The following is a 27914-nucleotide window of genomic DNA, read 5'->3' as shown; positions in this document are numbered from 1 at the left end:
AACCAATCTTCGGATCAATTGTGTGCGTGTTGGTGCTTTTGGCCCAAAACAGCCAGGCAAACGGAAAAGCAGGCCAAACGTTTTCGCGCGCGCCAACAAGTCGCATGCGTTCTCTCCTCTTTTGCCGACGGATAGTTCAAGTTCAAAAACGGAATTCTTCGGACGTGCTCTGCGTTTTTGGCACCGTTGACGCCAATATCCGGCTATATAGCGTTTCAAGTGCTTTTTTCGCTAAAGAGAATCCAATAAATTTAAATTTAAATTCTTCCCGTGAGTGTTGTTGTTGTTATTGTTGTGCGGGTGTGTAAACAAAATTTGGCCCAAGTGGCATGTGCTCCTCTGCTTATCCACATCCACATCCACATCCTGTTTAATGGACTTCCTAAATGCGATGACTGGAATCGCTTAAAAACACGGAAAACACTTTAACGCAAATGTAAGCATAAGCATAATAAATAATAACTGCAGATTGATGTAAATGTGTTTATCTGCGGTGTCGGAAATGGCAAATTAAAAATTGATCGGTTAATCTCGCGTAATATGTCTGGCTTTTTGACAGCTGACACTCGAGAGTATATGGCATATGGCCGCCTTATTATCCCGAAAAATTGATGGGAATTCCATAAATTGCCTGTTGTCCGCCCACCGGCATGTGAATCTGGAAAAAAAAGCCTTTGGAAAAATACGTTTTTCCGGCCCTTGACTGCTTCTAAACTGCAGTTGCACTCGTAAATTGTGAGTTAGGGGAAATAGCTTATATGCATTTACCCGTGCACATCCAAATCGACAAAAACAGGCTTGTTTTCCTGGGTTCTGCTTCTGTTTCCGTTACGCTTTTGTGCTGTTTATTTTGCTTCCGTTTTCCGTTTGCATACGGCTCCATAAATCCTGGATATGGGTTGAAAATTTTCAAAACCCACGCCTGGTATCGGACCATAGGAAATTTCCATTTTAATGCAATTTTTGCCCTTGCATGTTGATAGATTTCCTGTCGATTGTGTATTGAATTCCAATCTTGGGTTACGTAATTTCAATAAATAGTTCTGGCTAACTATTCCATCATACAAACGGTTATTTTTGCAACTATTTCAATTTGGTTTTTGTTGACCATAAGAGTTGCATTCCTTTCAATCAATTTTTAATTTTCCTTTACAGGGAAAACAATTAAAAATATTTTTACACTTTAAATTTGAACCGCACTTGGTATAGAGAGTTTTAAAGAAAGTTAGTTAATACAAAAAATGGATAATAATGGATGTCCTAAATTCTATATACAATTATCCAGCATAATTTAAAATAATAATAATGGATGCTTAAAATTCTATTTACGATTATCCAGCGTAATTTAAAATAATTCCCTAATTAAAATGTCTATCTTTTAAAATCTAAATTGGATTTTAAATCTAGCCTCAGTATTTTTTATCTTTCAAATAGGTTCCCTTTTATTATCCTGAGTATTTTTAAGCCTGTAATTTAATATTTTCCCCTAAAACTGGAAGTATATTTTTAATGATACTAAGGTAATAAATTCTTGCTAAGAGCTACAGACGAAAATGCCTTTTTAAATTAGATAAAATATTAAGGATATATTTTTTTAAGACAGCCTTTTAAAGTTTGATAGTTTTTTCATGTGCACAATAAAAAGTGCATATATATTTCAATTCCCTTTAGTGTATGCAGCCGTTTCAGGTTTCCGTCGCAACCAGAATCTTGAGCTCATGTTTTATTTGGGGATTTGGGCGACACCCTTTTCATGCTGCACACTTAGCCTCAAGCCAGGAACTCCCTAGATAATGAAAACCCAGAGGAAAAAACCCAAAACAAAACTGCAGACCAAGAGGCAGACACTTGAAAATGCATTGAAATGGGTGGGGAAAACTCAGAAAAAGGGTATGAGATGGAAAATAAAAATTTAAATGGAGGTGGAACACCAAAGTGCATCGAATGCGCGTGCCATTTATTAGCTTTTGGCAACCGGAGGAACTATTAGTATAAATCCCCAGCTTAAATGTGCCATTAAAACAAGCCTCACGATCAGAAACACTTCTGCGGGGGAAAACAAACTGCAGGCTTGTGGAAAATATACATTGCCCTCTGTCCTAATCGCTGAAATTGTCTGTCGTTTGCTAAAAATACCATATACCATATAAATGGAGCGTGCTTCTGGACACGATCCGTCCATCCATTCAGTTCATTGAGTAAGTTTGTTTACAATTAGCCGACGCGACAGCATTAAACAAAATCGTATAAACAAAGAAAAAAAACCTGAATATTGTACAGAAACATATGTGTGAAAAGTTCGTGAATGTTATTTTCTTTCGGATGGATATGGATTGATTTAAGGTGTCTACAAAATTTTAACAATAACATCACCTTGCCAAATTTTCGTTGGCAAAAGTTACAGAAACAAAAATAAACAGCAAAAAGCCACGCGAAAGGTAAATACATTTTACATTCTCGATATATTGATTCAGCTTATCTGCGAAAAAGTTCAATTAAAGGCCAAGTTTGCACATTATTTAGGCTGAAAATATGTGTACAAATGAACAGGGAACTAATGCGCTTAGATAAGGTCTTTATATCCTCCCCTTAGAAGTCAAAGACCTAACCCATAAACATGTTTATTACATGATATTTATGTATTCGGGTTACCTTTGATTTATGCTGGCAACAAGATGTTATCATTTCGCATTTGTTCAACGCTTTTGTCTGTTTTTGCCCCCGTAAAAACAGAAAAAACCCCAGTGAACCCGGAAAACCGCACCCAGTTCGAGAAAATGCCACCCATTTTTTTTGTATCCCTCAACCTTCGTGGTCGCCGTGGATCTGCTAAGACAAACTAATTTCGCCCCGGCTAATACATACGAATGATAGTCATTTAATTTCTATGAGTCATAAATTTTTATAATGCGCATACGCCGGGTGTGCGCTCGTCTCAGTTGGAAATGAAAATGAAAATGAAAATGAAAGTAAAGCGGCAAACAATTGCACCTAATTAGGTTGGAAACGAAGCCGAATCCACGGGAAACGCGCTGTTTGCATTTGCAGTTAATCAAGGCTAAGAAAAACACTGAACTAAAGCCAAACGGAAACTTTAATTGAAATGTAAGATAGTAAGATAGTTTCCCTGCTTTGTTTTAGTTTGGGGCAAAGTTCGTTTAGCCAAACAAAACACGTCGGCCAAATGATTTTGTTTGCCCGACACTTCAAGTGTCTGGCTTTGAGGGGTCAGAAACTGTCATTTCAGTTGAGGAGTCAGGGTATCTCTTGAAGTTCTTGTTTGTTTTTGGTGGGCTGGGCAGAGATCAGCCCAAATCCAATACAAAAACCACAACCAAATACCAAAGCCAATCACCACAAAACACCCGAGTAATGAGGCGAAACTTTTCAAGTGCCTTTGTCTCTCACTTTTCTGGCCTTTCACTTTTATCCGGTTTTTGTTCGAAGGACTCGTCTCTGGACATTGACAGTCTTGATGTCCTCCCAATTCAAATCTCTTCCCGGAAAAGTTAATAGCAATGGCAAATGGATAGGAAGTAGAGGTATCTGCAAATGGCAAATGATTTAATTGCCTACGCTTGGAAAAAGAAAATTCTGCAAAAAAGAGGAAGGTTTCTTTTGTTACGAGTATAAAAATAATACACTTTTGAATTGATTATTGAAATATATTTTAAGCTATTTATTTAAAACTTACGTAAACTATTCTGTGAATACAAGAGACAGATTTATTAATCTATTGTTATAGGTTGATTACTAAAAACATATTTTAAGCTATTTATTTTAAGCTTATGTGGACAATTCTGTGAATACAAGAGGCAGATGTATTGTTGTATTATTATCTTTGCTTGTGATGTACTTATTTTTAAAAAATTTAAAACTATCAACTCTTTTAAAATACATTTTATCTTGGTATACTAAATTAATAAAAGAAAAATTAATAGAACCTTAGAAATTAATTTTTAAAATATTTATTTTTTAATAGTTTCATTTCAGAAGTTTAAAGCTTTTTATTATAAACTCACCTTATGCAAAATTAAATCTTTAAATATTTTTGTAATAATTTCTTTCACTACAATTTTTATAAAAATAAAACATATTTTATAAGTTATTAACCAAACCTTTATAATAGTTTTTTTGTTAAATACGTCTACCTTATATTTAATTTTACCATAAAGACTTTAACATTCCAGCATCACCTGAGCATTTTTAGCTGCCTTTTTAAGGATTCCGTGCTCTTAAGTAATGAAGTTATTTTTTGCGAAAGCTTATATCCAAGTGCACTTTAACCCCTTGCCAATCCGAAGAGTGCATCGCCATTTAGCCAAGTTGAAAGCCAGACCGATATGCAATTAGCATTATTAGGTTGTGCGTAACACGAAACCGCAATTCCCGCATTGCACAAAGGTTGAATTTTAAATGGTTTTTCTCTATTTCCGACTTTTTTGCCCCTCCAGCTTATGAAATGCTAAAACTTATGCATATTTGTACTTGTGTATACATCCCATTAATTAAGTAACTGAAAGGGAAACAGACGTTTTTAATACAATCGCCTGAAGTTGCCTTTGGGAGGAGCGTTTCTGATAGCGCGCACGCTTCGAATTAATTAATTCCGCTTCTAATATGAAAAGTGTGCGAAGTCTTAGTTCTTGGCCTTCTACTCAAATTAATTTATCGTCTTGTATTCTCAGGAAATTGTATTTTTGTATTCAATTAAAGGGCTTACAAATCTGGAGATTATTGCTTACAACTTTGATTACGATTTTACACAAAAATAAGACTTTAAAACGGAAATAAGCCATCAACAGATTATTCTTTGAAGGTATTTAAATCAGGAAAGCTAAGTATTTGTTTATTTTCTACATTGAATCTGGGGGATAATGATTATTTTTGGACTTTTACATAATTATGCAATAATCAATATATTATATACTTATATTCAATCACAATACTGATTTAGAGGGAGCTTTATAAAATATACATATCATGTATAATATTTTCAAGCCCTTGGTAAAAAAGCATAACAGCAAGTTTAAAATACTGTTTAAAGTTTCCTTAAATTTAGGAATATTTCACTAGCTTTAAAGGGTTTCATCTTCCTTACCCATATTTTAAAATGAATAAAATTGAGTAATATAACTTAATTAATTCCGCTTGGTTGTTTAAATTATTTCTATTAAAATCAATAATCCTAAAACTAATTATAAAATTATTCCCCTGAATGCACTTATACATTAACCAGGCAAATTAGAAAAGAACCCAGATAAATTATTACAATAGCGAAATGAACACGACATAATTTTTGCAATCAGTCATGTGCGTCGATTACATTGTTTTCGGCCAAATCACTTCACTAAAAATCAACAAGCTGAAAACGAATCGCGGGAAAATGATTAAAATTGCATAAGCAAAACGGAATTTGCCACATTTTTCACGAGTGAAGGCACCGGCACCCCCATTCACCCATTTTCCATTTATTTTCCACATTTAATGAGCTTGCCGGGGGGAAGTTAGCACCTCATGTAAGCTGTCATGTAATTTAATATGAGGCGCCTTCTGCTGACACCGATACCAGGACCTCAGTTTCTAGAACCCAGTACCCAAACTCCTGAAACGGGCAACACCCAACCAATTAACTGTGGGCCATTGTGCACAAAATGGCCCGTGACGGGGCGAAATGCCGAAAGCCGGGCCAAAAGCGGAAGGTCTGTGGGCCGGGAGAGAAATTACAAAATGAAAATGATATATGTGCTGATGTCTGGGGGGGCAGGATGGATCGGGGCATAAGTGCGGCGTGGCCGTCAGTCAGTCATTAAAATTTATCCCTAACTCTCAGCCCCCGAAAATCCCTCTGGTCCAACAGCTGTTGCTGAATAATGAAGCCGCTTCTACGGCCATCAAAGAAATGTCAACAAACTACGGAAAAGGCCTGTGAAATGCAAGTGAAAATTAAGACCTTTAAGGGGAATGTTGAATTATGCAAAGTGGTTGGCATTTAGGCTAAAAAATAAAATGTATATATTGGTGAGCAGCTGAGATGTTAGAAAAAAACAAATTGTCAGCATGTGGAAAATTGAACGCGAATCTTTAAAACACGCCTGAAAGTAGGCCAAGAAATTGGGGTATGTCAACTAAAAATATGAATAGAATAGAAATATAAACAGGATTACTTAAAAAAAAATTAAACAAAAGCATTTTTTCATATTCTGTGTTTTGATAAATTCTTTTTGAATATTTAAAATAACTTTGAGCTTTCAGAATGTGAACAATTTAACGCGAATCATTTAAAGATGCCTGAAAGTAGGCCAAGAAATTAAGGTATATAAACTAAAAATAGAAACAGAAACAGGATTACTTAAAAAAAAATTAAGCAAAAGCATTATTTCATGTTCTGCATTTTGTTAAATTCTTTTTAAATATTTAAACTAACTTTCAACTTTACTGAAGCGAAAATAATACCTTCAATGACCACACACAAAGCATTAAAGCTTTCTGATTACAAAAGTTTTATGAAGAGTATCTCCCTCTCTCCTACGACAAAACATTTAAAATGCCCTTTTGTATTTCAAATTGTCACCCACAGCTACCAAGGCCTTTGTCCAGCCGACTTTGTGTGTGCGACATCCATTACTCAAGTGTATAAATCAAGTGTCGGACACTCCATTTATACGTGCGAAGGACTTTTCCACTCTGACCCCCCCCAAAAAAAAAAGGAAAACAAATAATGGTAAAAGCGAAACGAGACGAAAAATTGGCACTTCTTAGCGGGCAATTAGTCCTCGTAAATTCCAGAACCGGAAAATTTACTGCAAAACCCAGGGGAAAATTATTAAGAGCCAAGTGCTGAAAACCCACTAAAGTCAAATGCAATAAAACGTTCCAACATGCAAAGTGATTTCATTAAAATGTCATGAAAATTTGGAAACGAATTTGCATTAGACTCAATAAAAAGTTTCATCACATACTCAAGAAATTTTAAAAAATGCCGACTCATAACCTTTAACCTATGGAATTGGGTTAAGTTGAGAGCTTGGCAAAGAACAGAAGCCAGAGATTTTCCTTATTTGCCGGCAACTGTAGCGTGCTTCAGATTTATATGTATAGTTTGTATGCTAATGGTACATACATGGGAAATAAATTGGTTCCGATGGGTGAAAACACTTATCACTTAAAAATATAAAGTGGGACTCATATGAAGAAAAATAGTTTGAAGTCTTTAAAAAAGAAGTCAAGTTTATATTGCAATCCTATCAATTTTTTTCTGTAAAATACAAAGATATATTTCCTAAAATTTAAAACCAGTACAATAATGGGGTGAAATAATTATTAGATTGAGATTTCAGTATTGCCAAGAAAACCCTAAAAATATATTGAAATTGGTTGAGTATAATTTAAATTAGTATCAATTAACTTTTAAGTAATGACAAACTTTTGAAAATCTTTTTTCGTTACTACAATATAATATTTTTAAAAATCTTTCTAATGTAAATGGTATTCCATTATTAGGTTCGTGTATTAAAACAATAATCACTAAAATTACCCTAACGATTTTTGTAAAATCAAAAACAATCTAAGTTCAACTAAAATTCTACAGTACATAGTTATATATAACATTATTATATTTACTTTTCTTACTTTAAAGCGTATTATTCATACATTTTAATGTTCGTTTTATGTTACTCTGATCAATTATTTTTGTTTAAAATATGATAGATATCTAAAATTTGTAATTTCTGCTCAGTGCCTCACATGGAAAATGGTTGTCAGACGATTGAAATTGCTCTGTTGCCGACAAAGTTTTATTCAGACATAGTAATGCACTCTAATTGCGCCCAACGAAGCGAATAAAGGCGGCTAAAAATCTAATTGCGATGTCGGCGACCCAACTGCTTATTAAGGGATATATGAGGGTATACTACCCGAACACTCTGCTGGTAATTTAAAAGTTTTTTGCCGCATTGATTGGACCTGACCGCTCCCTCTTTTCTTCTACATAGCGCATAGCGCACTTATCCGGGCCCGTTTTTATTACATTTTTCAGCAAAAAATGTTAACACTGTGCTCCTGGTTTTTCCTATCGCAAATTTCCTTTGACAATCGATTTTCGTTGCGGCTGGGAAAATTGTTTCCAGTAGACTTTGGGCCACACCGCAGGCCAAAGAAAATTTCATAAATATAATGGCTACGCGCGATTACATAAATTATTTATCTAGATAATGACAGCAGGAATCCTCCCATCGTTTATGGCTTTATTTTTTAAAATCACTTCCTACAAACCCAACCAAACGAAGCCATTAAGTTCGAATTGGTAAAACCATTTTTATGAAAATGAGAAAAATAATATATTGAAATAACTGAAAGTGGAGGAATGCTGCGATAAACGAGCGGGAAAAAATTAAATACAACTATGACAATGTATTCCGAATGGCTTATGGGATGCTTAAATTTGATTTTTTATCGCAGCTCTTTAGTGGTTGCTTTATGTTCGAACATGCCGGTATTCGGGGACACTTTTATAACCATAATCCACGTCTGGCATTTTAAGGAGTCCGACGGCCATTAAACCCAGCTTTAAATTTAAACACTTTAATACACCAGTTGATACAACAAATGCGCAAACAATTTAAATGAAACAATAATAAGCTGGATATCAATATTCAAAAAATTACTGTGCCATTCATAAGCGTTTTTTTCCTGGAATCAATGATTGAACATTTTATTTTCCTTTCATTATATTTGCATACAAAAATAAAAAATGGGCAGCATGGTATTCCATTACATGCGGCAAAACAAATGGCCAATCGCAAATCTTTTGGTAAAGCCTGTCTCCTTTTTTTTGAACGCATATTTCATGAAAAATGTAAAAGATAGGGGGCCTTTTTTTATTTTTCCGGGAGTAAGAGTGTCCAAAACGCCCGCGTTATTTATGCAAAACATTCGTGTGTGGCTGTGAATTCCATCGTGTGCCCTTTGTCCCCAAAAACAATGCCGACTTAAGTGCATTTATTATGAGACGCACTAAGTCCCCACCGACTGGTAGATAAGATTCCGCTCCTGCCGCCGGTTTTCGGTTCGATTTCCACTCGGTTGGCAACGTGAACCGAGTGTTTGCGAGGCGATAATAAAGTTTCGCCACTGGGTTAGGATAGTTATGGGATGGTATGGGAGGATATATAACACCCCACCTTCCCCTGGGTTTTCGGGAACGGAGTGCGACGCATTTTAAGTGGCGTGTGTCCGCAGCTGAACTACTGATAAATTGCATTGATTTATCAAAGGCACTCATGAGCATGTAAAAAAAAAATATAACAACTAAGTATTGAAGGATAGGTTTTATAGGCGACTTATGGCTTTCCTGGAAATGGTGCAGAAACCTATATCAAATAATCTATGAATTTTAAATATTATCATACGAGAATATCTACTGTTTTCTGAAATGTCCTGATAAATTGTTTTTAAAAAACATAATAACTGTAAGGAAGGATAAGCCTCAGTAATTTGTGGGGCTTTGGAAATCGATTATAAAGTTGTCTAAAAGTAAGCCACAAGAAAAAGAAAACCTATCTTTCGGGACTCATCCACCGTACTTTGATGTTTTAAATATATTCTTGCATACTTTTACACACCTTCATAGGTGACTTCAAAAACGAATTTCTGTAGGTTTTTGTGTCATTCTTTTATACTTAAAAACTTAGGTATTTAATAAAATATGCAGGGGGAAATATTAATAACTAAGGTCTTTATAAAATATTGAGACAGGAACAAGAGACCGAAAATAACATCCATTTAACAGTTTCATTTTAAAGAGACTACACTGATATTTTATTTCAAAACGAGATAGCACTATTTTTACACTTGTTCAAAAATTGTATAAATCAAGGAAAGTTGAAAAACAAATAAAGCCTTATTTGATTTTAAAGTTTAAAAAAAAATACATCAATATGTCAGCTTTTTCTGTTCCTGCGAATTAGAACTTGCAGCAAGGATATAAATATTTCAAAAACTACTAATGGGTCAGATATGGATGTTTATAGATATGGTTTCGTATGTTTTTATAAATATATCATCTTGTTTTTCCTTTTTCTTGACCTACTCATTAATCATTGGCATGTTTTTCCCATCGCAATGATTTTAAAGTGAGGCGCCTCTCAGTTATCAAACCACTTTTACAGGGTAAAAAGCGGGGGGAACCCACTCCTGTTTGGAGTCCACAGACATTTGACATCCAGATGGTCACCAGATAAGCGGACCTCCGCCGGCCATTGGCTGTCATAAATCACGACACTCCGCTGTGAAGTTGTTTTTTTTTTTGTGGGTGGAGAGCGATGTAAGCCAGTTATTGATATAGGCTAACAGGTTTATTTGTCGGCCTAATGGCAGCTATCCAAAAATGTATCAATTTTCCCTGGGGCCATGAATTTATTATGCCGCCGAATTAGATGTTGTGCGTTGTAACTACTTTAAAGGGAATAATTTATCACTTGGCCTAGTCAGTGTCAAAATTCAATTAGCTAAGTGTTGTGCAAATAAACCTGACCTCAACCCACAACTTTTCCACCCACTTGTGTTAACATTCAGTTAACAAATTAATTACGCTGGGCGGCAAACAAAGTGGACCCGGGAACTTGTTGACAATTCAAACGGGCTCATCAGCCAGCCATTTTCAGTTGCAAGAATATTTCAACGATTTTCAGCTTTTTCCCAGAATTACTTAATTAATGTGCCTTTGTTCTCAAAACTTAATTTGCATTTTCGGGTATTTGCCAGATTCGCTAGCTTATTTTTTGACCAGCCACGGGAAGCCTTTCAAGAAGGTCAACAATGGGAAATTTAATTCAATTCGAGTTACTCGAAGTGCAAGAACTTCTATGAAGTCTTATAAAATACAGGATTGGAAAATGTAAAATAGACAATGAATAGGAGGAGCAAAAAGTTCTTGAATATCAAAGAAGCAAGAAGGGGTTTTCTTTAGAAAGGCAATTTTATAAATTATACATCAAATGGAAAGTAATTACCTTTAAACTTTATTAAAGTAATGCCTTAAAACAGTATACAATTATTTAAATTTTTAAAAATGTATTCATTTTCAAAGTGGTTAATATTACGCATACGCCTCCCCTTCAAAAATACCAATGGAAAAACTTGAAAATCATAGGAACAAGCCAAAGTTATTCATTAAAATTCTCTATTTAATAAATGATATATTTTATTTAATTGGATGTATAATACATTGTTAATTATGCTTTTAACATCAATAATATGAAGCTTATAAAAAGGCTTTTAATAATATAATTTTACTAAATACTTAATATTACTCATACGCCACCAGTACCCTCTTCAATGTTTGTTTGTTTTGCTTTTTTAATTTCCCTTCAAACTAATATGTTTTTCATGTTCTAGGCAATTAAACAGCAGTGGATTACGCTCATAAAATCATTAAAAATCAATTGTTTTTATTTACTAGCAGCAAAAACTGCAGGAGATGGGCCAATAACTTCCACAAAGTTCAAAAAAAATATGTAGGACTTGAACTATTTGCTGGCAAATCGAAAACTTGGTCTTCTTGTTCACCTGAGTTGGCCAAGACAATGTTTAGCTATGAAGGGAAAGTTTTTTCAATTGATGGCATCTCAAGTTTGCTTAATTAGTCTTTCTTTAAGATTGAGTTACTTAATGGTAGGGCCATTAAATTGAACATAAGCAAGTTTAACTAGTAAAATTACAACTAAGCAACTATGCAACAACAAAATGAAATCCTATTAAGAAAAGTGAAAACTTTCATGGACATTTACACTTAAGCAACTTTGTGGCATCGGAATAACGCCTCTTCGGGCTTATGCAAATTGTATTTATGCATTCGTACGGATTTGATTTTAAGGCATCTGTTTTTACAGTTCCTCCATCGCATTTTCGATGGCATCCGGATGAGATGTTGTTGGGATAGGAAAGTGGTGAATAGCCGGGGGGCTTAGGGATTTTTCCGGATGTTTACATTGACCTGGCGAGGAAACGCCGCTGGATCTTGAATCTTGGATGGCAGACCATTCATATTTTTATTACAAAGGAATGACAGCGGCGGCGAAAGAGGAAAAGCCGAACGCACAGATTTCAATTACGCAGAGTTTTCCTTCTCTCAAGAAAATCCTGATGGTGTTATTGTTGTCTTTCCAGTTTTTCCAGCTGGCTATCCAAGACATTGAAGTTTCCTCGGGCGTCGGTTACATTTTATGAGTCACTGTAAGGAGATGTGAGATGGTGTCTGTATGTGCGTTTAATGGCTGGAAATGTAATGACAGGATATGCATTCCTTGAAGTGTTGAAAGGGAGGGGGTAGGGAAAGGATGCCACACCATCAAGTTGATAAGAAATTCCACGCTAATGCCATAAATCTGTAACATAAAGCCCCCGTACTCGTGGCCTGATTTTCCTGGTTCCTTTCCATCCCGGCTTTAATGCAAAGTTAGCACGTGTTTTGAGAAACTTTGAAAAACGGAATACCAAATTAGCCAGCTGAAGGCCAAAGTCGATTTAAGGATAATGTGCACTGGGATTCGTTGAAATGTATTCTGCTGGAAAAGCAAATGTGCATCTGTGATGCAATTATCCAGTTAGGAGAACAAATGCAATTCAATTGCAAAAGGGAATAAATCAAATTTAGTTAGAGAGGATTAAATTTGATGTCCGACTAGATGTGTTTTGTGTAATTTCCGTAACAAGAAAACTCTTGTTATTTGAATGTTTGTGTAGTTAAGTTGTGTACAAGATTGTTTAAATAATTATAAGAGGCGGAAGAACATTTTCAATTAATAAAACCTCTTTAAAATATATCCAAAAATGTATCTAGTAAATGTATCTGACTTTTTTATCCCTTCAAGTTGATAAACAAATACCTTTATCTTTAAAACATGTCTTTAAAAATGATTAAGACAATATTATATCACCTATTTAATATTGTTAAAGATCCTTTAAATATAACACAATTAAATTCGCAAAACATCAAGCACACTCAATAAAAATAACAAAAACTTTCCTTTTATTTTCCCAATTTTCCACTCCAGAAATCAACAATTAGCAGCCAAAACCTACTTCAATTAAAGTTTAATTTACCCCTTTCAATTTTACGCATTCAACATTCAAGTCTGCCTTAGAACAATAGAAACTTATTTGCCCTAAAAACCAAAAACCAACAAATTGATCACACAGTAAATTTATATATGCAATTTCCCACCCGGAAAAGTAAACAAATACGAGTTGAATCGACCATTTAATGGCACAAAATATTTTTGGGGCTATTGGGCGGCTAGAATTTACTACTGAATAATTGAATTTCCTACAGATCCATTAAAGCAAAACCGAAAGCAAATTGAATCAATTTCATGTTACAAATTGTATTGTTTTTCCCTCTATTTTGCAGTTGGCTAAAATTGAATGCAAAAATGCAGAAGGCAACGAGCCATGAAGGAATCAAATTAATCATGTTGGCTTAAACAATTTCCCCGTTTGGTGGGCAAGAAATACGTTTGGCATTGAGTGAAGGAAAATCGAGCGAAGTCAGTTGATTTTTCCCCCGATGATAGGCAACTTGGTGAGCATGGAAATGGACTTGGATGTGGAATTTTCCGGGGATTCCCCGCCACTGCCCACGCCGCTGAACGTAACGCAGGCCCTGTGGGATCTGGCCATGCTGGCCACGTCCACCACCCAGTGGCCCCTCCTCCTGGACACCGGATCCGGAACGCCCTACTCCCCGGAGAACTTCAGCGAACTGGCCGTCACCGAGACACCCTACGTGCCCTACGGCCGGCGACCGGAAACCTACATCGTGCCCATCCTGTTCGCCCTGATCTTCGTGGTCGGCGTCCTGGGCAATGGCACCCTGATTGTCGTCTTCCTCAGCGTGCGCCAGATGCGGAATGTTCCCAACACGTGAGTGTCCCGGCAAAAGTTTGCGTAACTTTCGGAAAGATAGGTGCCGTAGAGGTAGCTTATGGTAATGATGGGTCATTGCCTACGCTTGACCTCTTTGTTTATGCTGGAATAATTTCTATATCAAATATACACTATTCAATAAATATATCAGTTCTTGTATATTTATGATATTTTCAAATAATAATTAAATAACAATAACATTAACTATCCCTGGTTTTTTAAGATGTAAAGTAAATGTCGATGACTTCAAAAGTAAAATATGAAATAATTATTTTAGAAATAATATAGTTTATAACGATCTATCTAAAATCTATTTAAAAGAAGATAAAGGTGAGTTTTACATTTTTTAATGGTATTTAAATTATTGTATAATAACTTAAGGATGCAGAGACTTATAGTTAGAATTTAATAAACGTTTAATATAGTCACCTACTTACTTAGCATCGATATAAGTCGAACCATAAGATTTAAAATGCTTATAGAATGCATGTTCATTTTAAATACTTATTTTAAAACCAATTCAGCTTCAAGGATAAGTATTTATTATAATTTATAGTGAAATTTTAAATATCTATTTAATTAGATATATTTGTGAGAACTCATGTACAGTACGTTTTTAAGAAGAGATTAGGCTTTAAGAAAAAGTATTTATATTCCTTTGTTTGGAGAGGTTGGAGATTATAAAGAACAGTTTTATTTTCTTTTACTTTTCATGTATATAATTCTCATATTTTTTCAAGAGTTCTATGATATTTCTTTACTAAATGTAAATACTTATTATTTATAATTCTTGCTAGGAAACTTACCATATTGCTTCAAGTTTTGTTGATTTTTTATATGTATTTGCACCCAAAATATTTATCTAATAACTAAAATCAGTGTAACAAATCAAAGGCTACTTGTAGGCCATCACCTAGTCGTAACACCTGCACGCCCACCTACTTGGAAAATGCCTCTTTGATTTACGGGTAACTTAAATTGAATTTAATTATATGCCGCACGCCTGGCAGCGAAGAGTCTGCGCCAAATTATGCATGCAAAAGGCAAATGTCACGAGTTGGCCAAGAGCAATGCCTGAAAAGTGCCCCCTTAACCCGAACCCTTCCCCTCCACCCACCATCGGTTAATTAAGTGGTATGCCAGGCAGGAAAAGTCAGTCGGGTGGCGATGATAATGGTAATGCTGTTGCCGCCTCCGCTTGGAAATTGCTCAAAATTTCCCTTTCACATGGAGGGAAAACATGTGGCCAACAAACACACATTCTGCCGATCGATTGGCAGCTGTTGATGTTTGGATGTTAGGATGTCAGGATGTTTGGGTGTATGGATGTTTTAGCAGTGGAGCAGTAAAATGGCATAACTAATTAGTCATGTCGGGGTTGATTTTTGTACAAACTACGCAAGTACGTACGCACATACAATGTGCCCCATAAATCAAGTTATTTTACCAGGCTTACAAACGAGATAAATATGATTTTCGGGCAGACAATAACCTTATGTGACATACACGAGCGAACATCTCCGTTGTAGACATTCTGGGAAGCCAAAGTAATTCGTTAAAGGCGACTGAATTTGAATTGCTGGAGCATTCTGGGGCCAAGGGAAGCCATTCGGCAAATTGAGGCATTTAATGTGACAGTTAGTGTTTAAGGAAATGGCAGTTTCAAGAAGATTTGACTTTTATTTTGATATTTTTCTTGAAGTTTAAGAGCTGTGTGTTGTGTTTGCGTAAGGTAACATACTTTTTAACTCAGTTTCTGTACTTATATTCATTTTGGTAATCAACACATTAAAAAGTATTCGCTTTGGGACTAGTTTATGTAAAGAACTATACTGTAAGAATGATTTAATTCTATCTTTCAATCTAATTTTTAAAACTTAAAGCGAAAGTTCATCTAGAAAATTGAGATGACCCAATAAAATTAAATCGCTTTTACCTATTGGAAGAAATTTAAAGAATTTGTTAATAAAAGGTTACTCCTAAATTAGAGTAGTCCAAAAAATAGTAGCTTATTCTCTCCCTTAATTTTACGAATTTTACTGTTCGATAAACTTGCGCAATGTTCTTAAAGATTCATAAAAGAAATTGCTAAAAAGCCAATCAGTACACTCAGGGAAAAACACCGTGCTAAAAACAAGTACAAACAGCCTTGATTTAAGAAAAATTGCATGCTTACCATTTAAGAATGTTCGTGCTCAAAAAATTCTCATATTGAGCACTTTTTGGAATTTTAATGTCTGCCAACTCTAATAATTCCCAACTGTTTATTCTGAAAGTACTCTGTATATAAGGCGCATAAATTAAATAATAAATTAAAATATTAATATTATTTATATATATCTCGTTTATTTCGTTTCAGTTTCCAATACTTATTTCTCATACTAGCACAAAATAAAAACTCATTTTAATTTCATAATATTTATATATTAATTTAAGCATTATTCGTCCTTAAATCATGCCTGCAACTTTCTTACTTTATTATTATATCGTTCTTGTTTTTAGTCCAAATATGACTTGATTTAAGAATTATTCATACTTGATTGAAGACCGAAAGCTTCTTAAGTCTAGTATTTTCGGTCTTGAAAATTCGTGCTCGAAAGTAGTATTTTGTTCCGGGTTCTGTATTTTCCATGCTTGGCAAGGTTTTGACACCGAAAATGCTTGCTTCGAAATTCTGGATTTTTTTCTGAGTGTACTTTCAACAAATTCACCATTTCCTAATATTGACAGCTTTTTCATTTCGAATACGATTAAAAACAAGTATAATAAGTAATTAAATAGAATAAGTATCACTCATACTTAAGATCAAAGTCAACAGTAAGTATGAGTGATAAACCATAAGCTAATCCGCAAGCTCTTAAAAACCTAATCTCCTTTTCCCTCTTAAAGTGTTTTATGTTCTAGTGAACTTTTACACTTAGGTTCTTCGATTGGCCATTTTAAGGACTCTAGAACTCCTGTGGCTGACAATTTTCTCGATAATTTTGCCCCGCTCGTAAAATAAATAACTTAAACAGCACGGTTTCTAGTGGCAACATCTTGGCTCAGTGAAGAAGTTTATTAGCGACACGAGTTTATCATTAAGCGGATGACCTTTGTGGAGGGGGGGATTGGGGGTGAAAAAGCAGGCCCTTGCGGCTTGTGGCCAATTAAAACATTCCACTTTGTTGGTCGGAAGTGGTCAATGCGGCCTGAAGAGCAGCGTCACTTAAAGCCGGATTGTTGTGCCACATATACGGGCCATACGAGCACTTTAATCGCGTCACGAATGGCAAGGCATAAACTATGATTTTGCAACACGATTTTGCATCAAGCTTAATTCACATAAAATTCGCAGACGAAAGCAAATGTCAACTGATCAAATTACGCTGAAATTGCATTTCGTACCCTGGGTGAAAGCCGAAATGGGTGCTTTAAAAGCCAAGTGCCTGGCCAGGAGACCCAAAGACCCTTATCGACTTTGCCGGGGGCCACAAAAACGTAATTTGGTGTTGCATTTCCATTTCCAGAACGTGGCAAACAAAGTGCCACATGCAGCTTATTTATGGAAAGCCAAGAGGTCGGATAAAGTCGGAATTACTGCAAGAGATCCATTTATTCGCAGCCACTGTGGGCTCAAGTGTTGGTAAAAAAGAAAAGTCCCCAAAACAAATAAATAGTAAAATTCGCTTTTCACTTTTCCGGCTGCCAGAAATTTACATTCCACTTAATAAGGCTTTTGCTAGATAAATCAATTTTAATGCTCATTGCATTACCCCTAAGTCAGCTTATATATTTTATATTGTATATATACAATTCCCTAAAAAGTTTGGCAAACATAAATCAACGCGTTGCCACATTTTTATCACACTTCAAGGACACATGCTGGCCCAAAAGATGAGTTAAACCCGCCAGCAAAGTCATCCCTCTTATCTCAGAAAATGGAACATAAATCCACGGGTTTCCCTTTTCCTTATTTTCCCTGAAGTGACAAGTTTAAGTTGCAGTTTTATTTCTTTAATAAACATTTCTGGTTTTAGGTATATTTTATCACTGGCCCTGGCAGATCTTCTGGTAATTGTGACCACAGTGCCATTGGCATCCACGGTTTACACCGTGGAGTATTGGCCATATGGCAGCTTCCTCTGCAGCCTCTCGGAGTTCATGAAGGATGTGTCCATTGGGGTTTCGGTCTTCACGCTGACTGCCCTGTCAGGCGATCGGTACTTTGCCATCGTGGATCCCTTGAGGAAGTTTCACGCTCATGGTAAGTTTGTACATATGTATTTAGAAAATAAATGTACTTATACTATTTATATGCCCTGATTACAAGAGTATTTCTACATCTTTTCTATTACTATGTTTATGCTATGAATTTTATGCATTCTCCAATACATGAAATTTGTTTATTTATTTATTTATTCTCAGGTTAAAAGGCAATTGAGAAATTACCTATAACCTATGCTTTTTTAATGCAGCTATAGCTACTGTGGCCTTAAGCTACGTTTGTTATATTACAATTTACATTTTTACATTTAGACTATGTCTAGGTTTTAAATTACATGGTATAATTTAATTGCCTTTAAAAAATTCATGGATGCTATGATATTTAGGGTGTTGGGAGTAAGGAGTTCAGACGGGTTTGCGGGTAGGATCTTGTTTCTTTCCGATAGGAAGAGAGGACATTCTAGGAGCCTGTCCCAGCCTTAGTCTTGAAAACTTAACCAAGTCTTGGCGGCTAATGTCGTTTGCTTTAATGTTGTAATTTTTTAGCGATAGTTTGTTGGGGTTTATAAGTTTGTAGTGGTCAGAAGTATTTTCCCATGGAGATGCGAATTGTTTTTTGAATTTCTGTTTGATAAATAATTGTGTGTCCTTGTAGTTGTAATTGTTTTCGTATAAGTGTGGAAATAAGTGAGCTTCCTTGGCAGCTGCGTCAGCTGAAACTTGTATTTGATTTTCAATAGCATTTTGTTAGCTCTTTGCTTAGTGTAAATTATGGGGTTTTGAGCTATAATTTTCATAATATTGTAATAAGTCGACTTGGGCTTAATCTAGTAAAATGCAAAAATCTGCGAATTGAGTCAGAATATTCTAGAGCAATAACTTCACTTTTAAAATGGATTCATGTAGCTTTCTATCGAGTCTGTTTCCAAGGAAATATCTCCATTTTTTTTTATTGAATTTAGTCCGGGTCGCGAACGTACGATTTGTCCATGTTGTTTTATTAACAGGTAATTGAACATTTTTTCGCTCTCTTTGGATTTTCATCCTCTTATTAGATTGCAACATAGAGATTTGGTGGAAAAAGTGCAAACATATCATATGTTTTCCTTGCGAAATAATTAAAAGTAGCTAGAAATTGAAAATAAACATTTTCTTAGTTCTCAGGGAAATTTCTTTAACAAAACCAAAAAAAAATGCTTCGGTTCCACTGTGTTATGAAAATATGGCCATTTATTTATTAAAATACACAAAAAAAATACGAGATTATTAGGATTTTTTTTCGGTCCTGGTTTACCGGATATGGCCATATATTATTTTCAGAAGTGCTAAATTAAATCTTACGACATCTATGGTACTAGGGAAAAAACCAAAGATGAAATCGAAAAATAAATTAATATTCTGTATATATAAAGATTATTTAATAATTAAAATTCCACAAATATCTGTGGAAATACATCGCTTGGAAAACACAAAAAATTACAGTTCTTATCAATCTGACGATTTCGTTTTCGGTTTTAAATGTTGCAATTCGGCAACCATACATTTAAATATTAAACAATATATTTTGAAATAATATATAATACATATAAGCATTGAGAAGTCAAAGGTTCTGATCATATACACACATGTGATAAGATGCCTATAAAAGACGGAATCTTAGGCTCGACATTTCAGTATCCTCTTCAAGCTGATCTTGCTCGCATTCATTCACTGTTTATAAAATAACAAGAAATGTTTAAGGAGGCATTCGTACTGTTCCTACTTCTGATTGTTGGGGATCGTATTGGATCTCTGACAGGGACACCGACTCCTGTGAGTCAGAATCAACAGGAGAACACCCGAGCGGAACAGGACCAGATGGCAAGCGTGCAGCTTCTGCAGGAAGCTAATCGAGGCATATATACTGACTGTTTTGGGGACCCATTCGCAAGAAACCCATTCTATAACTTAGCTGATCAAGACAGGCCGACTAACTGTTGGCCGGACTCCGACATCAGGAACCCATTCATACGAAACTTATTCTAAGACTGGAAGTTTCAATAATCTAATATTTACAGAATTTTCTGTTTATTAAATAAAACAATGTTGAGGGAGCCATTCGTTCCGTTCTTGGTTCTGATTGTTGGGAATTGTGTTGGATATTTGACAGCTACACCGACTCCTGTGAATCAATCGGCACAGATCCAGATAGGAACCCAGCTGACTGATCTGCAGGAAGCTGTTAAAAACATCTCGAAAAACTTGAACGAGCAACTTTCTCGAAGAGAAAAGGTTCAAGCAGTCGAGGAAAGTCAATAAGCATACATCCAGAATGTCATTACCACCATCAAGACTTTACTAAAACCAAAGATAGTTTGGGAGATGCCATAATACATAAACATATACTATGTTTATGCTATGAATTTCATGCATTCTCCAATACATGAAATTATAATAGCCCACAGACAAATTCATGAAATGATATTAGTAAAGCTGTCAAATCTTTTGAATTTTATATAGAGCTCTATAGAGTAGTAGGCTGTGAAGAAGGCTGTGCCTCTACTTTTCATTCATTGGGACTGAATTCATAGTCAACTTTCGTGTGTTATCGAATTCATGAAATGGTGTTTATGAACACACGAATTTTCTCATTTCATGAAATAGGCATAGCATAAACACAGTATATGTAAAATTGTGTAAAATAAAAATTCTAGGTGTAATTGATAATAAAAGACAACATTTCGACATCCAATAATTTAAAATAGATATTGTAAATTTCTTTTTTTGTTATCCCCCTCTTCAAAAATATTTAAAATAACAAAAAATTTGTATAACATTACACACAATTCAAAAATATTTGAACGTCAAAAAAATTATAAAAAAATATAGAAAGAGGATAAAAAATCGTTTTATAATATAACAAATTTTTTACATATTACACTTCTTATCCATACTAAATTTATTTGGAATTCCATTAATACGAGTATAATTCCAACATTTGTTTCTGTGTAGTAGCAACCTCATTCAAAAATGCCAAATGCATTTTAAAACCGTCTTATTTACTCTCAAAAAATAAATTATAACATATATGACATAAATGAAATATTCTCTTTATCAAAAGCAAATTTAACGCATTTTTATTAAAACGCATATGAAGTTCATAAAAAAAGATAAATGGTGTGGTTAACTCAAATCAATTTACGGAAATTCGTTGCTCACCTAAATTCCACAAAATGCATTTACCTCCTTCCTTACTCCCACCAATTAGTTTGTATATTAAATACATATTTTCCAGGAGAGGAATTTAATTTTAATATTAAATTCCTAGAAAAAAATAATGAACCAAAATTGGTTTGAAACTAGAAATACCTTTCGGTGGAAGCCGACCGAAAATATTGGTTAGCACATAACCAAAATGTTCATAATTTCTTAATTAAATAATAAATTTTAAATATATTTTAGGAGGCGGTCGTCGGGCCACCAGAATGACCCTGGCCACAGCGGTTTCCATTTGGCTGCTGGCCATCCTGTGCGGATTACCAGCCCTCCTGGGCAGCAATCTAAAGGCAGGTCATCCCGTTTAACCTTTAATATAATATTATTTATATATATTCCTTTCCCTGCAGCACCTCGGGATCAACGAGAAGTCGATTGTCATCTGCTATCCGTATCCGGAGGAGTGGGGCATCAGCTACGCCAAGTCCATGGTCCTGCTGCACTTCCTGGTCTACTACGCCCTGCCCCTGGTGATCATCGCCGTGTTCTACGTGCTCATCGCCCTCCATTTGATGTATTCGGCCAGTGTCCCTGGCGAAATTCAGGGAGCCGTCCGCCAGGTCAGTCCAAAATTCAATTTATCTCCTCTAAAGGTTTTCATAAGCACCACCAATTGAAATCAATCATTGAGGCCCCTAACCCTAAAAAAAAAACGAGGCAGCTCCATAAAAGTGAATTATAAAGTTTTTCCACAACTATTTTCGCAAGGTCCGCAGCCGCAAAAAATAAAATGTGTGTGCTGGAAAAGTTTTTCCATTCAGTTGGGTGGCATAAAATATTCATACTAACTTGACCATCGCTCTAAAATGCCAACTGAATTGGAGGGTTACTAGAATAAATTGAGGAACTTTTTAGTGGTTTAAGCGGCATGTGCGCTCATCAATAAGTATTTCTTATGCCAGCTGTCGCATGGGGAGTTTACCCACATAGTGGTATACATTTCAGGAGTAACGTGTTTTGTATTTTATATCCAGTTCGTTATAACTCTTTTACTTGATTTTGTTTCTCAGGAAAACTCGTGTGTGCCTTCCTTTTGGCATTGTCTTTCAGACAGCACGTGTTTCTAGAGTTTAGTAAAATAAAACAAATTTCATAGTCACGGATTTTAAACGTTTTAGCACCGGAAAATTGTTGTTATTCTCGTATTTTATGCCATCTCTCAGATTGAACGTTAATTTACTTGCAGGTCTTTAGAAGTTTGCGCTTTTGTTTGTAAACAAACTTTGTTGGAGCTTCCCTGCTTCAATTGTTTTGGTCTTTGTATTGTATTTCGATGGCATCTCTACTTTATTAGGACAATATAAACGCCATGGTTCTTAAATATTCAATTTCGAAACAATGGACAGCATAAGAGCTTTAAATGTTTAATGATGTTTTAGGCCTTATGACACTGGCTAGATTTCTTAATATTATTAATTGGATTTATTTTATAAGGTCATTGATACCTAGTGAAAATAATAATAAAAACTGTTTGAATTTATTATAATCATTATTAATTATTATTAAATAATATTATTATAATATTAAATATTATTAATAATAATAATTTATTATTAAATCTTGTTGAATATCTCTTTTAAAATAATTCTAGTCTATAAGTTTAAAATAAAGTAGGTGTCATAATGCCATAAGCCCTATAACTTTCAAGATTTCAAAGACCATTTTCTCAATATGAAACTCTGTTTAAAGTAAAATCAAGTAAATAATGGGATCTATGTTTATTAAAAAATACTTGGGCTCTGCAGTAATATCCATATTTTAAAGACCGTTTAGCATAACTTGTGTTTCTGTTTAATTTTTTGCAGGTTCGGGCTCGTCGCAAGGTGGCTGTCACTGTGTTGGCCTTCGTTGTCATCTTTGGCATTTGCTTTCTACCCTATCACGTCTTCTTCCTGTGGTTCTACTTCTGGTGAGTGCTCTGAGTTCCCCTGATTTCGGTCCACCTCCCTTGGGAGGGGGGTTGTGCTAAACTGGGTGTCGTCATGAATGAATGGATGGAAAGTCAATTTGTCAAGCGGATAAAAGGGAACCTGCCAGCACCAAGGGATGTAGTGTAGATATAGCCATATAGCCCTGTTCACAAAGGAGTCCTGCGTATGAGTAATGTTCTTGCCATTTGTCCGACACTTGTTCGCCCCGGACGCTGGACAATCAATTTCCCCCTGATATCTCCATTATGGGTGCTTTGCAACTCTGACTCTCGATGTTTGTTTGTGTTCTTTTTTAAAGAGGTATTGGGAGATTAAAGGGGTATATTGGACCAATCTGAATCAGTATTGCGAAGTATTTTATATAGTTCAAAGATCCAATCTATTTCCCACTGACATCTCCATTGTGTGTTCTTTGCAACTCTGACTTTCGATGTTTGTTTGTGTTCGTTTTGTTAAATAGGTGCTGGGAGTTTAAAGGGGTATATTGGACCATTTGAAATACGTATTTTAAAGTATATTCTTTAGTTTCAAGATCAATATAAAATGATTTTGTTATATTAAAGATACAAATATTTGGGGTACTACAAATTAAACCATATATCATGATAGATAACATAAATTCTTAATCATAAACCTTATGTTTATCTTTAGTTTAAGTTAAGTTTAACAGTCATTTAATTTTTAGCAGGAGGAAAAGCTTTTAGTTTTTGTATTATCTAACAATATCTCGTAGTCCCACTGTTCCTACCCTAAAACTCTGAAAGATTTTAATAGTCCTTATACTCTAATGGGTTTTTTCTTGGAAAAATCTTTTATAGCATTATGCCACTTGCGTAAATTTTGACCAGCTGATGGGGTATAATTTGAGAAGTCTAAGCTTTTTATAGGATATGTATCTGTATATAAATTCATGGAAAAATGTTCAGTTGTAGAGCCTGTTTTCTATGGATTGTCAGGACTTTTTAAAACACATCCAGTCAATCGAAAGCAAAACCAGTGTCATATGGCCATAACCCACGAGTGCAACACTTTTTTACTGCGTATATGATAGTCGACTAAGGTAACCCTGGGATTCCATCTCGTATTTTTCCCGTATTCGCAGGCCCACCGCCCAGGAGGATTACAATGCCTTCTGGCATGTGCTGCGCATCGTCGCCTACTGCATGTCCTTTGCCAACAGCTGCGCCAATCCCGTGGCCCTCTACTTCGTGAGCGGCGCCTTCCGCAAGCATTTCAATAGGTATTTGTTCGTTTACATCAATCCACCAGCCGCATAACAGCGCTACAGCATGATTAATCGGTACTCGCTAGTCGGCAGACGACTGTCGCTAGCAAATCAATAAACAAACTGTAGCCCCGTAACTGTAAGCCAACTGCAATTTGTATCTCTCTTTCTAAACAAAACTCATAACTTTAGAATAACAGACAAGAAACTGAAAACATTTGAGCAAACATGCGTGACTTGAAAGTTCACTTTGATTTTACCCTAAACTTTTCGCACAAAGCATTCAGTAGTTCGTTTATTGTTATTCTTTGGGAGTTGGTAAAAGCATTGAATTCCTTTTTTGTATTTTTGATTGCTTTTATACTCAACCGTTTTTGCAGTTTTTCATTTAATTTAAATATAAATATTCATGACTGTCAATTTGAGAGCTCTACTGATGACATGATTTAGCAAGGTGAAACAATTAATTCCTGAAGAGCATTTTAAAATGAGTTTTTATTCAATTTATAATGGATAGCACTTTCATAAAATCCACAAGGATGTTATGAAAAATTGGGAACCATATGGTGCCTTTATTTAATTTCTAATTTTCTTCTCAACTTGCATTGAACCGCACTCAATGACCAACTGCACAATTTCCCCTTCAAAATAAGTATCTGTATCTGAACCAGCTCTCAAATTGCAATTTGAAATTGTTTGTTGCTTCCGTTTGAACTCGCTAAGTGCCTGACCTTCACGCATGCACTGATAGAAATTGTGGCCAAACGAGCTTAGAAATTTTTTTTGTTATTATCTATTTAATATATTGTTAATGTTTAATAAAACACATTTTTGGTTATTGATAAAAGTATACTGATCTGATGTGTCATTGAAAGCTCGAAGAATTTTACACTTTAGATGTCACAAATCTTAAAAAAAACAACTAACTTATATTCTAAAATCCTTAACAAATAAAAAAAATCAATTTTATTGATGCCGAAAGTGAACCAGAATCTATACAATCTTGATTTCAAGAACTTTTCTTCTTGAATCAGTGATAAGATAATTCTCAAATTGCGATTATTCTATTTGGCTTGTTATCGATTTATTTTATAAAAAACGTATTAACCAATTAATATAATTTAATTTTGTTTAAATTTCGTCTTAATCCGGATTTTAGTATTAGCAATTTAAAAACGATTCCCTTTACATTTGAGATAAAAAGATACTTCGGATACTTTTGATGATAAGAGAAATTCTCAAATTGCGATTATCCGATTTTGTTTGTTATCGATTTATTTTATAAAAAAACTTATTTACTAATTTATTTAATTTCATTTGGCTGAAATTTTCTCTAAATCCTTATTTTAATATTATTTTAATATTAGCAATTTAAAAGCGAGTCCCATCACATTTGGGACTTATTCAATGATTATAATCAAAAAATGTAAGAGTCGCTAGAGCTTTTTGTGACGCACTTAAACTCATGACCAAAATCATAGTATGCCAAACACTTAGATGATTTCAAACTGCCTCCAAATATTTTTGCTCAGTGTAAACACGTATAACCTCCCACATTTGAGCGAATTTTATGAAATATTTTTGTTTGACACGCGAATCTGGCTTTCTGTTCCCGGCAATGGGGACTCTATTCCATTCCATATCCACATCCACACCCGTATCCGTATCCGGCAGATACCTGTTCTGCCGCGGAGCGAGTGGACGGCGCAAGAAGCGCGGCCAGCACGACACCTTCTGCATGCACCGGGACACCTCGCTGACCAGCACCGCCTCGAAGCGCTACCAGTCCCGCCACTCCTGCTACCAGAGCACCATCCGCAGGTGAGTGTGCCACCCATCTGTTTTCCGAATTTTCCACGAAATGTCCATCATTTTCAAACGCCACAATGGACACACAGCTGTCGCCTGCAGGAGACAACGATAACCACGCTGCCAAATGGCGGGAATCAGAACGGAGCCCCCATTTCCGCCGTCGATTTGGGCCATAACCCGGGTCACAATGAAGCACCACCGGGCTATGGCTTTCTGCCGCTTAACGAACTTGGCCAGCAGAAGCGTACGCAACCACCAAAATTCCAGGAGTCCCTTTTGAACTGAGTTCCCGGAAGATGTTATGGTAACAAACAATGGATTTAAACGGAGTTTACAGGAATTCAGGCAGCCAGTTGCCATGGTATCCTCAGCTCTCTATCGAAATCAAAAGTAAAAGTAGTTAAAAGCTTTGTATTATTTAAATTTAAACATTAAATTTTAAAAAATATTGAAAGAAAACCTTTACACCTATGAGATTAGTTATATGTATAATTTAAAGCTACTTTAACACAAGTTTTTAATTGAAGTTATATTATTACTCCAATTTTTTTATAAGCCCTGTAAACTGCAACCTTTAATAGACTTAATCCTCAAAGTTTCCTTAAGTTACTTAGCATAGTATTTCAAAATTATCCCATAAATGAAGAAATCCTCTATCTTTTGGTTTTCAACCCTTTTTCTAGAATCTATCTTTTATGGTTCTAACAGCAGTTTAAATTGTTTTTTGTGTAGAAGTTTGGCATCGACACAAAGTTATAAACTTAATATAACTTTCGTATAATGTAAATATAAACATACCAAAGAATTTTGATGTCTTTTATCTGTGTCAAAGTCATAGAACCTAAGCTTATAAACTAAAGTATTGCAGCCGTGGCACGGCTTTAAGCTAAACACATTTAACGTATAAATTATCTAATTCCTACACTAAGGAGAAAGCTAAAACATATTATGTGCTTTTAAATAGACCTCGTTTTATAGCTAATCACAGAAACTTTGTAAATACATTTTTATGTGCCGGCATATAGTTGAAAATAAATGTAAATTGTGCGTTAAAAACTTTGTTTCTATCTGTCTATGTGCGTGGCAAAAGTCAGTGAAAGTCCTGAAAAACCAGATGGCTGCAAACAAGAAATGAAAATTTATGGGGAATTAAATAACAAAAGACAACTTTAAGGAGCACTAGAGGAAAACTTTTACCACCGCAACAACAACCAAAAAGCAGGCCGGTCGTGACCTGGGAAAAGGGAAAAGCGGATTGGATTGGTTTTGGAAAACTCCCTGCGGTTCTTGGGTTCTGCATGGGACACTTTTCGGGGAGATTAATTGGTTTGGCCGCAGGCCCAAAAAGGTGAAATCGGAGTCACAACTTAATCTTATTCACTTCAAACAAATCGCTAGACCATTTTTGGGGTCCTTTTTTCCGCTTGTAAAATCCTGAACAGTCGTTCGATTTGCCTGCCGCAGAAAAAAAAGGCATCGTCGAAACCCTTTGAAGCAATTTGGGGGTCCTAGATTGATCTTAAATCGAGATATGATTCTTGCTTTTTGTGTTGCTTTAG

General features: G+C 35.2%; 1 protein-coding gene across 2 annotated transcripts; it reads left to right on the top strand.

Moving 5' to 3' along the window:
• Positions 1–99: 99 nt before the first annotated feature.
• On the top strand, positions 100–27398 carry LOC119551846 (neuropeptide CCHamide-1 receptor). 2 transcript variants are annotated; one of them, XM_037861419.1, is made up of 9 exons: positions 100–436; positions 13412–13923; positions 17946–18172; positions 21574–21677; positions 21738–21947; positions 23193–23296; positions 24421–24558; positions 26218–26364; positions 26442–27398. In XM_037861419.1, exons 2-9 carry the CDS (start codon positions 13568–13570, stop codon positions 26638–26640), a joined length of 1485 nt encoding a protein of 494 aa, XP_037717347.1. In that variant the 5' UTR covers positions 100–436; positions 13412–13567; the 3' UTR covers positions 26641–27398. The 2 variants fall into 2 exon arrangements, 1 of the variants encoding a protein (XP_037717347.1); XR_005219553.1 differs by lacking the exon at positions 26442–27398 and having other exon boundaries at positions 24421–24682; positions 26218–26333.
• Positions 27399–27914: the final 516 nt, after the last annotated feature.

This window comes from Drosophila subpulchrella, chromosome 2R, assembly GCF_014743375.2.
Source record: "Drosophila subpulchrella strain 33 F10 #4 breed RU33 chromosome 2R, RU_Dsub_v1.1 Primary Assembly, whole genome shotgun sequence".
NCBI classification, from domain to species: domain Eukaryota; kingdom Metazoa; phylum Arthropoda; class Insecta; order Diptera; family Drosophilidae; genus Drosophila; species Drosophila subpulchrella.
Note: the sequence above shows the minus strand (reverse complement) of the source record. Positions and strands in the feature narration are given on the sequence as shown.

Coding starts and splice junctions, on each gene's coding strand:
- LOC119551846 (XM_037861419.1), top strand. CDS start 13,568: ATGATAGGCAACTTGGTGAGCATGGAAATGGACTTGGATGTGGAATTT. Junction 18,173..21,573: donor GAGGAAGTTTCACGCTCATG/GTAAGTTTGTAC, acceptor AATATATTTTAG/GAGGCGGTCGTCGGGCCACC. Junction 21,948..23,192: donor TTCAGGGAGCCGTCCGCCAG/GTCAGTCCAAAA, acceptor AATTTTTTGCAG/GTTCGGGCTCGTCGCAAGGT.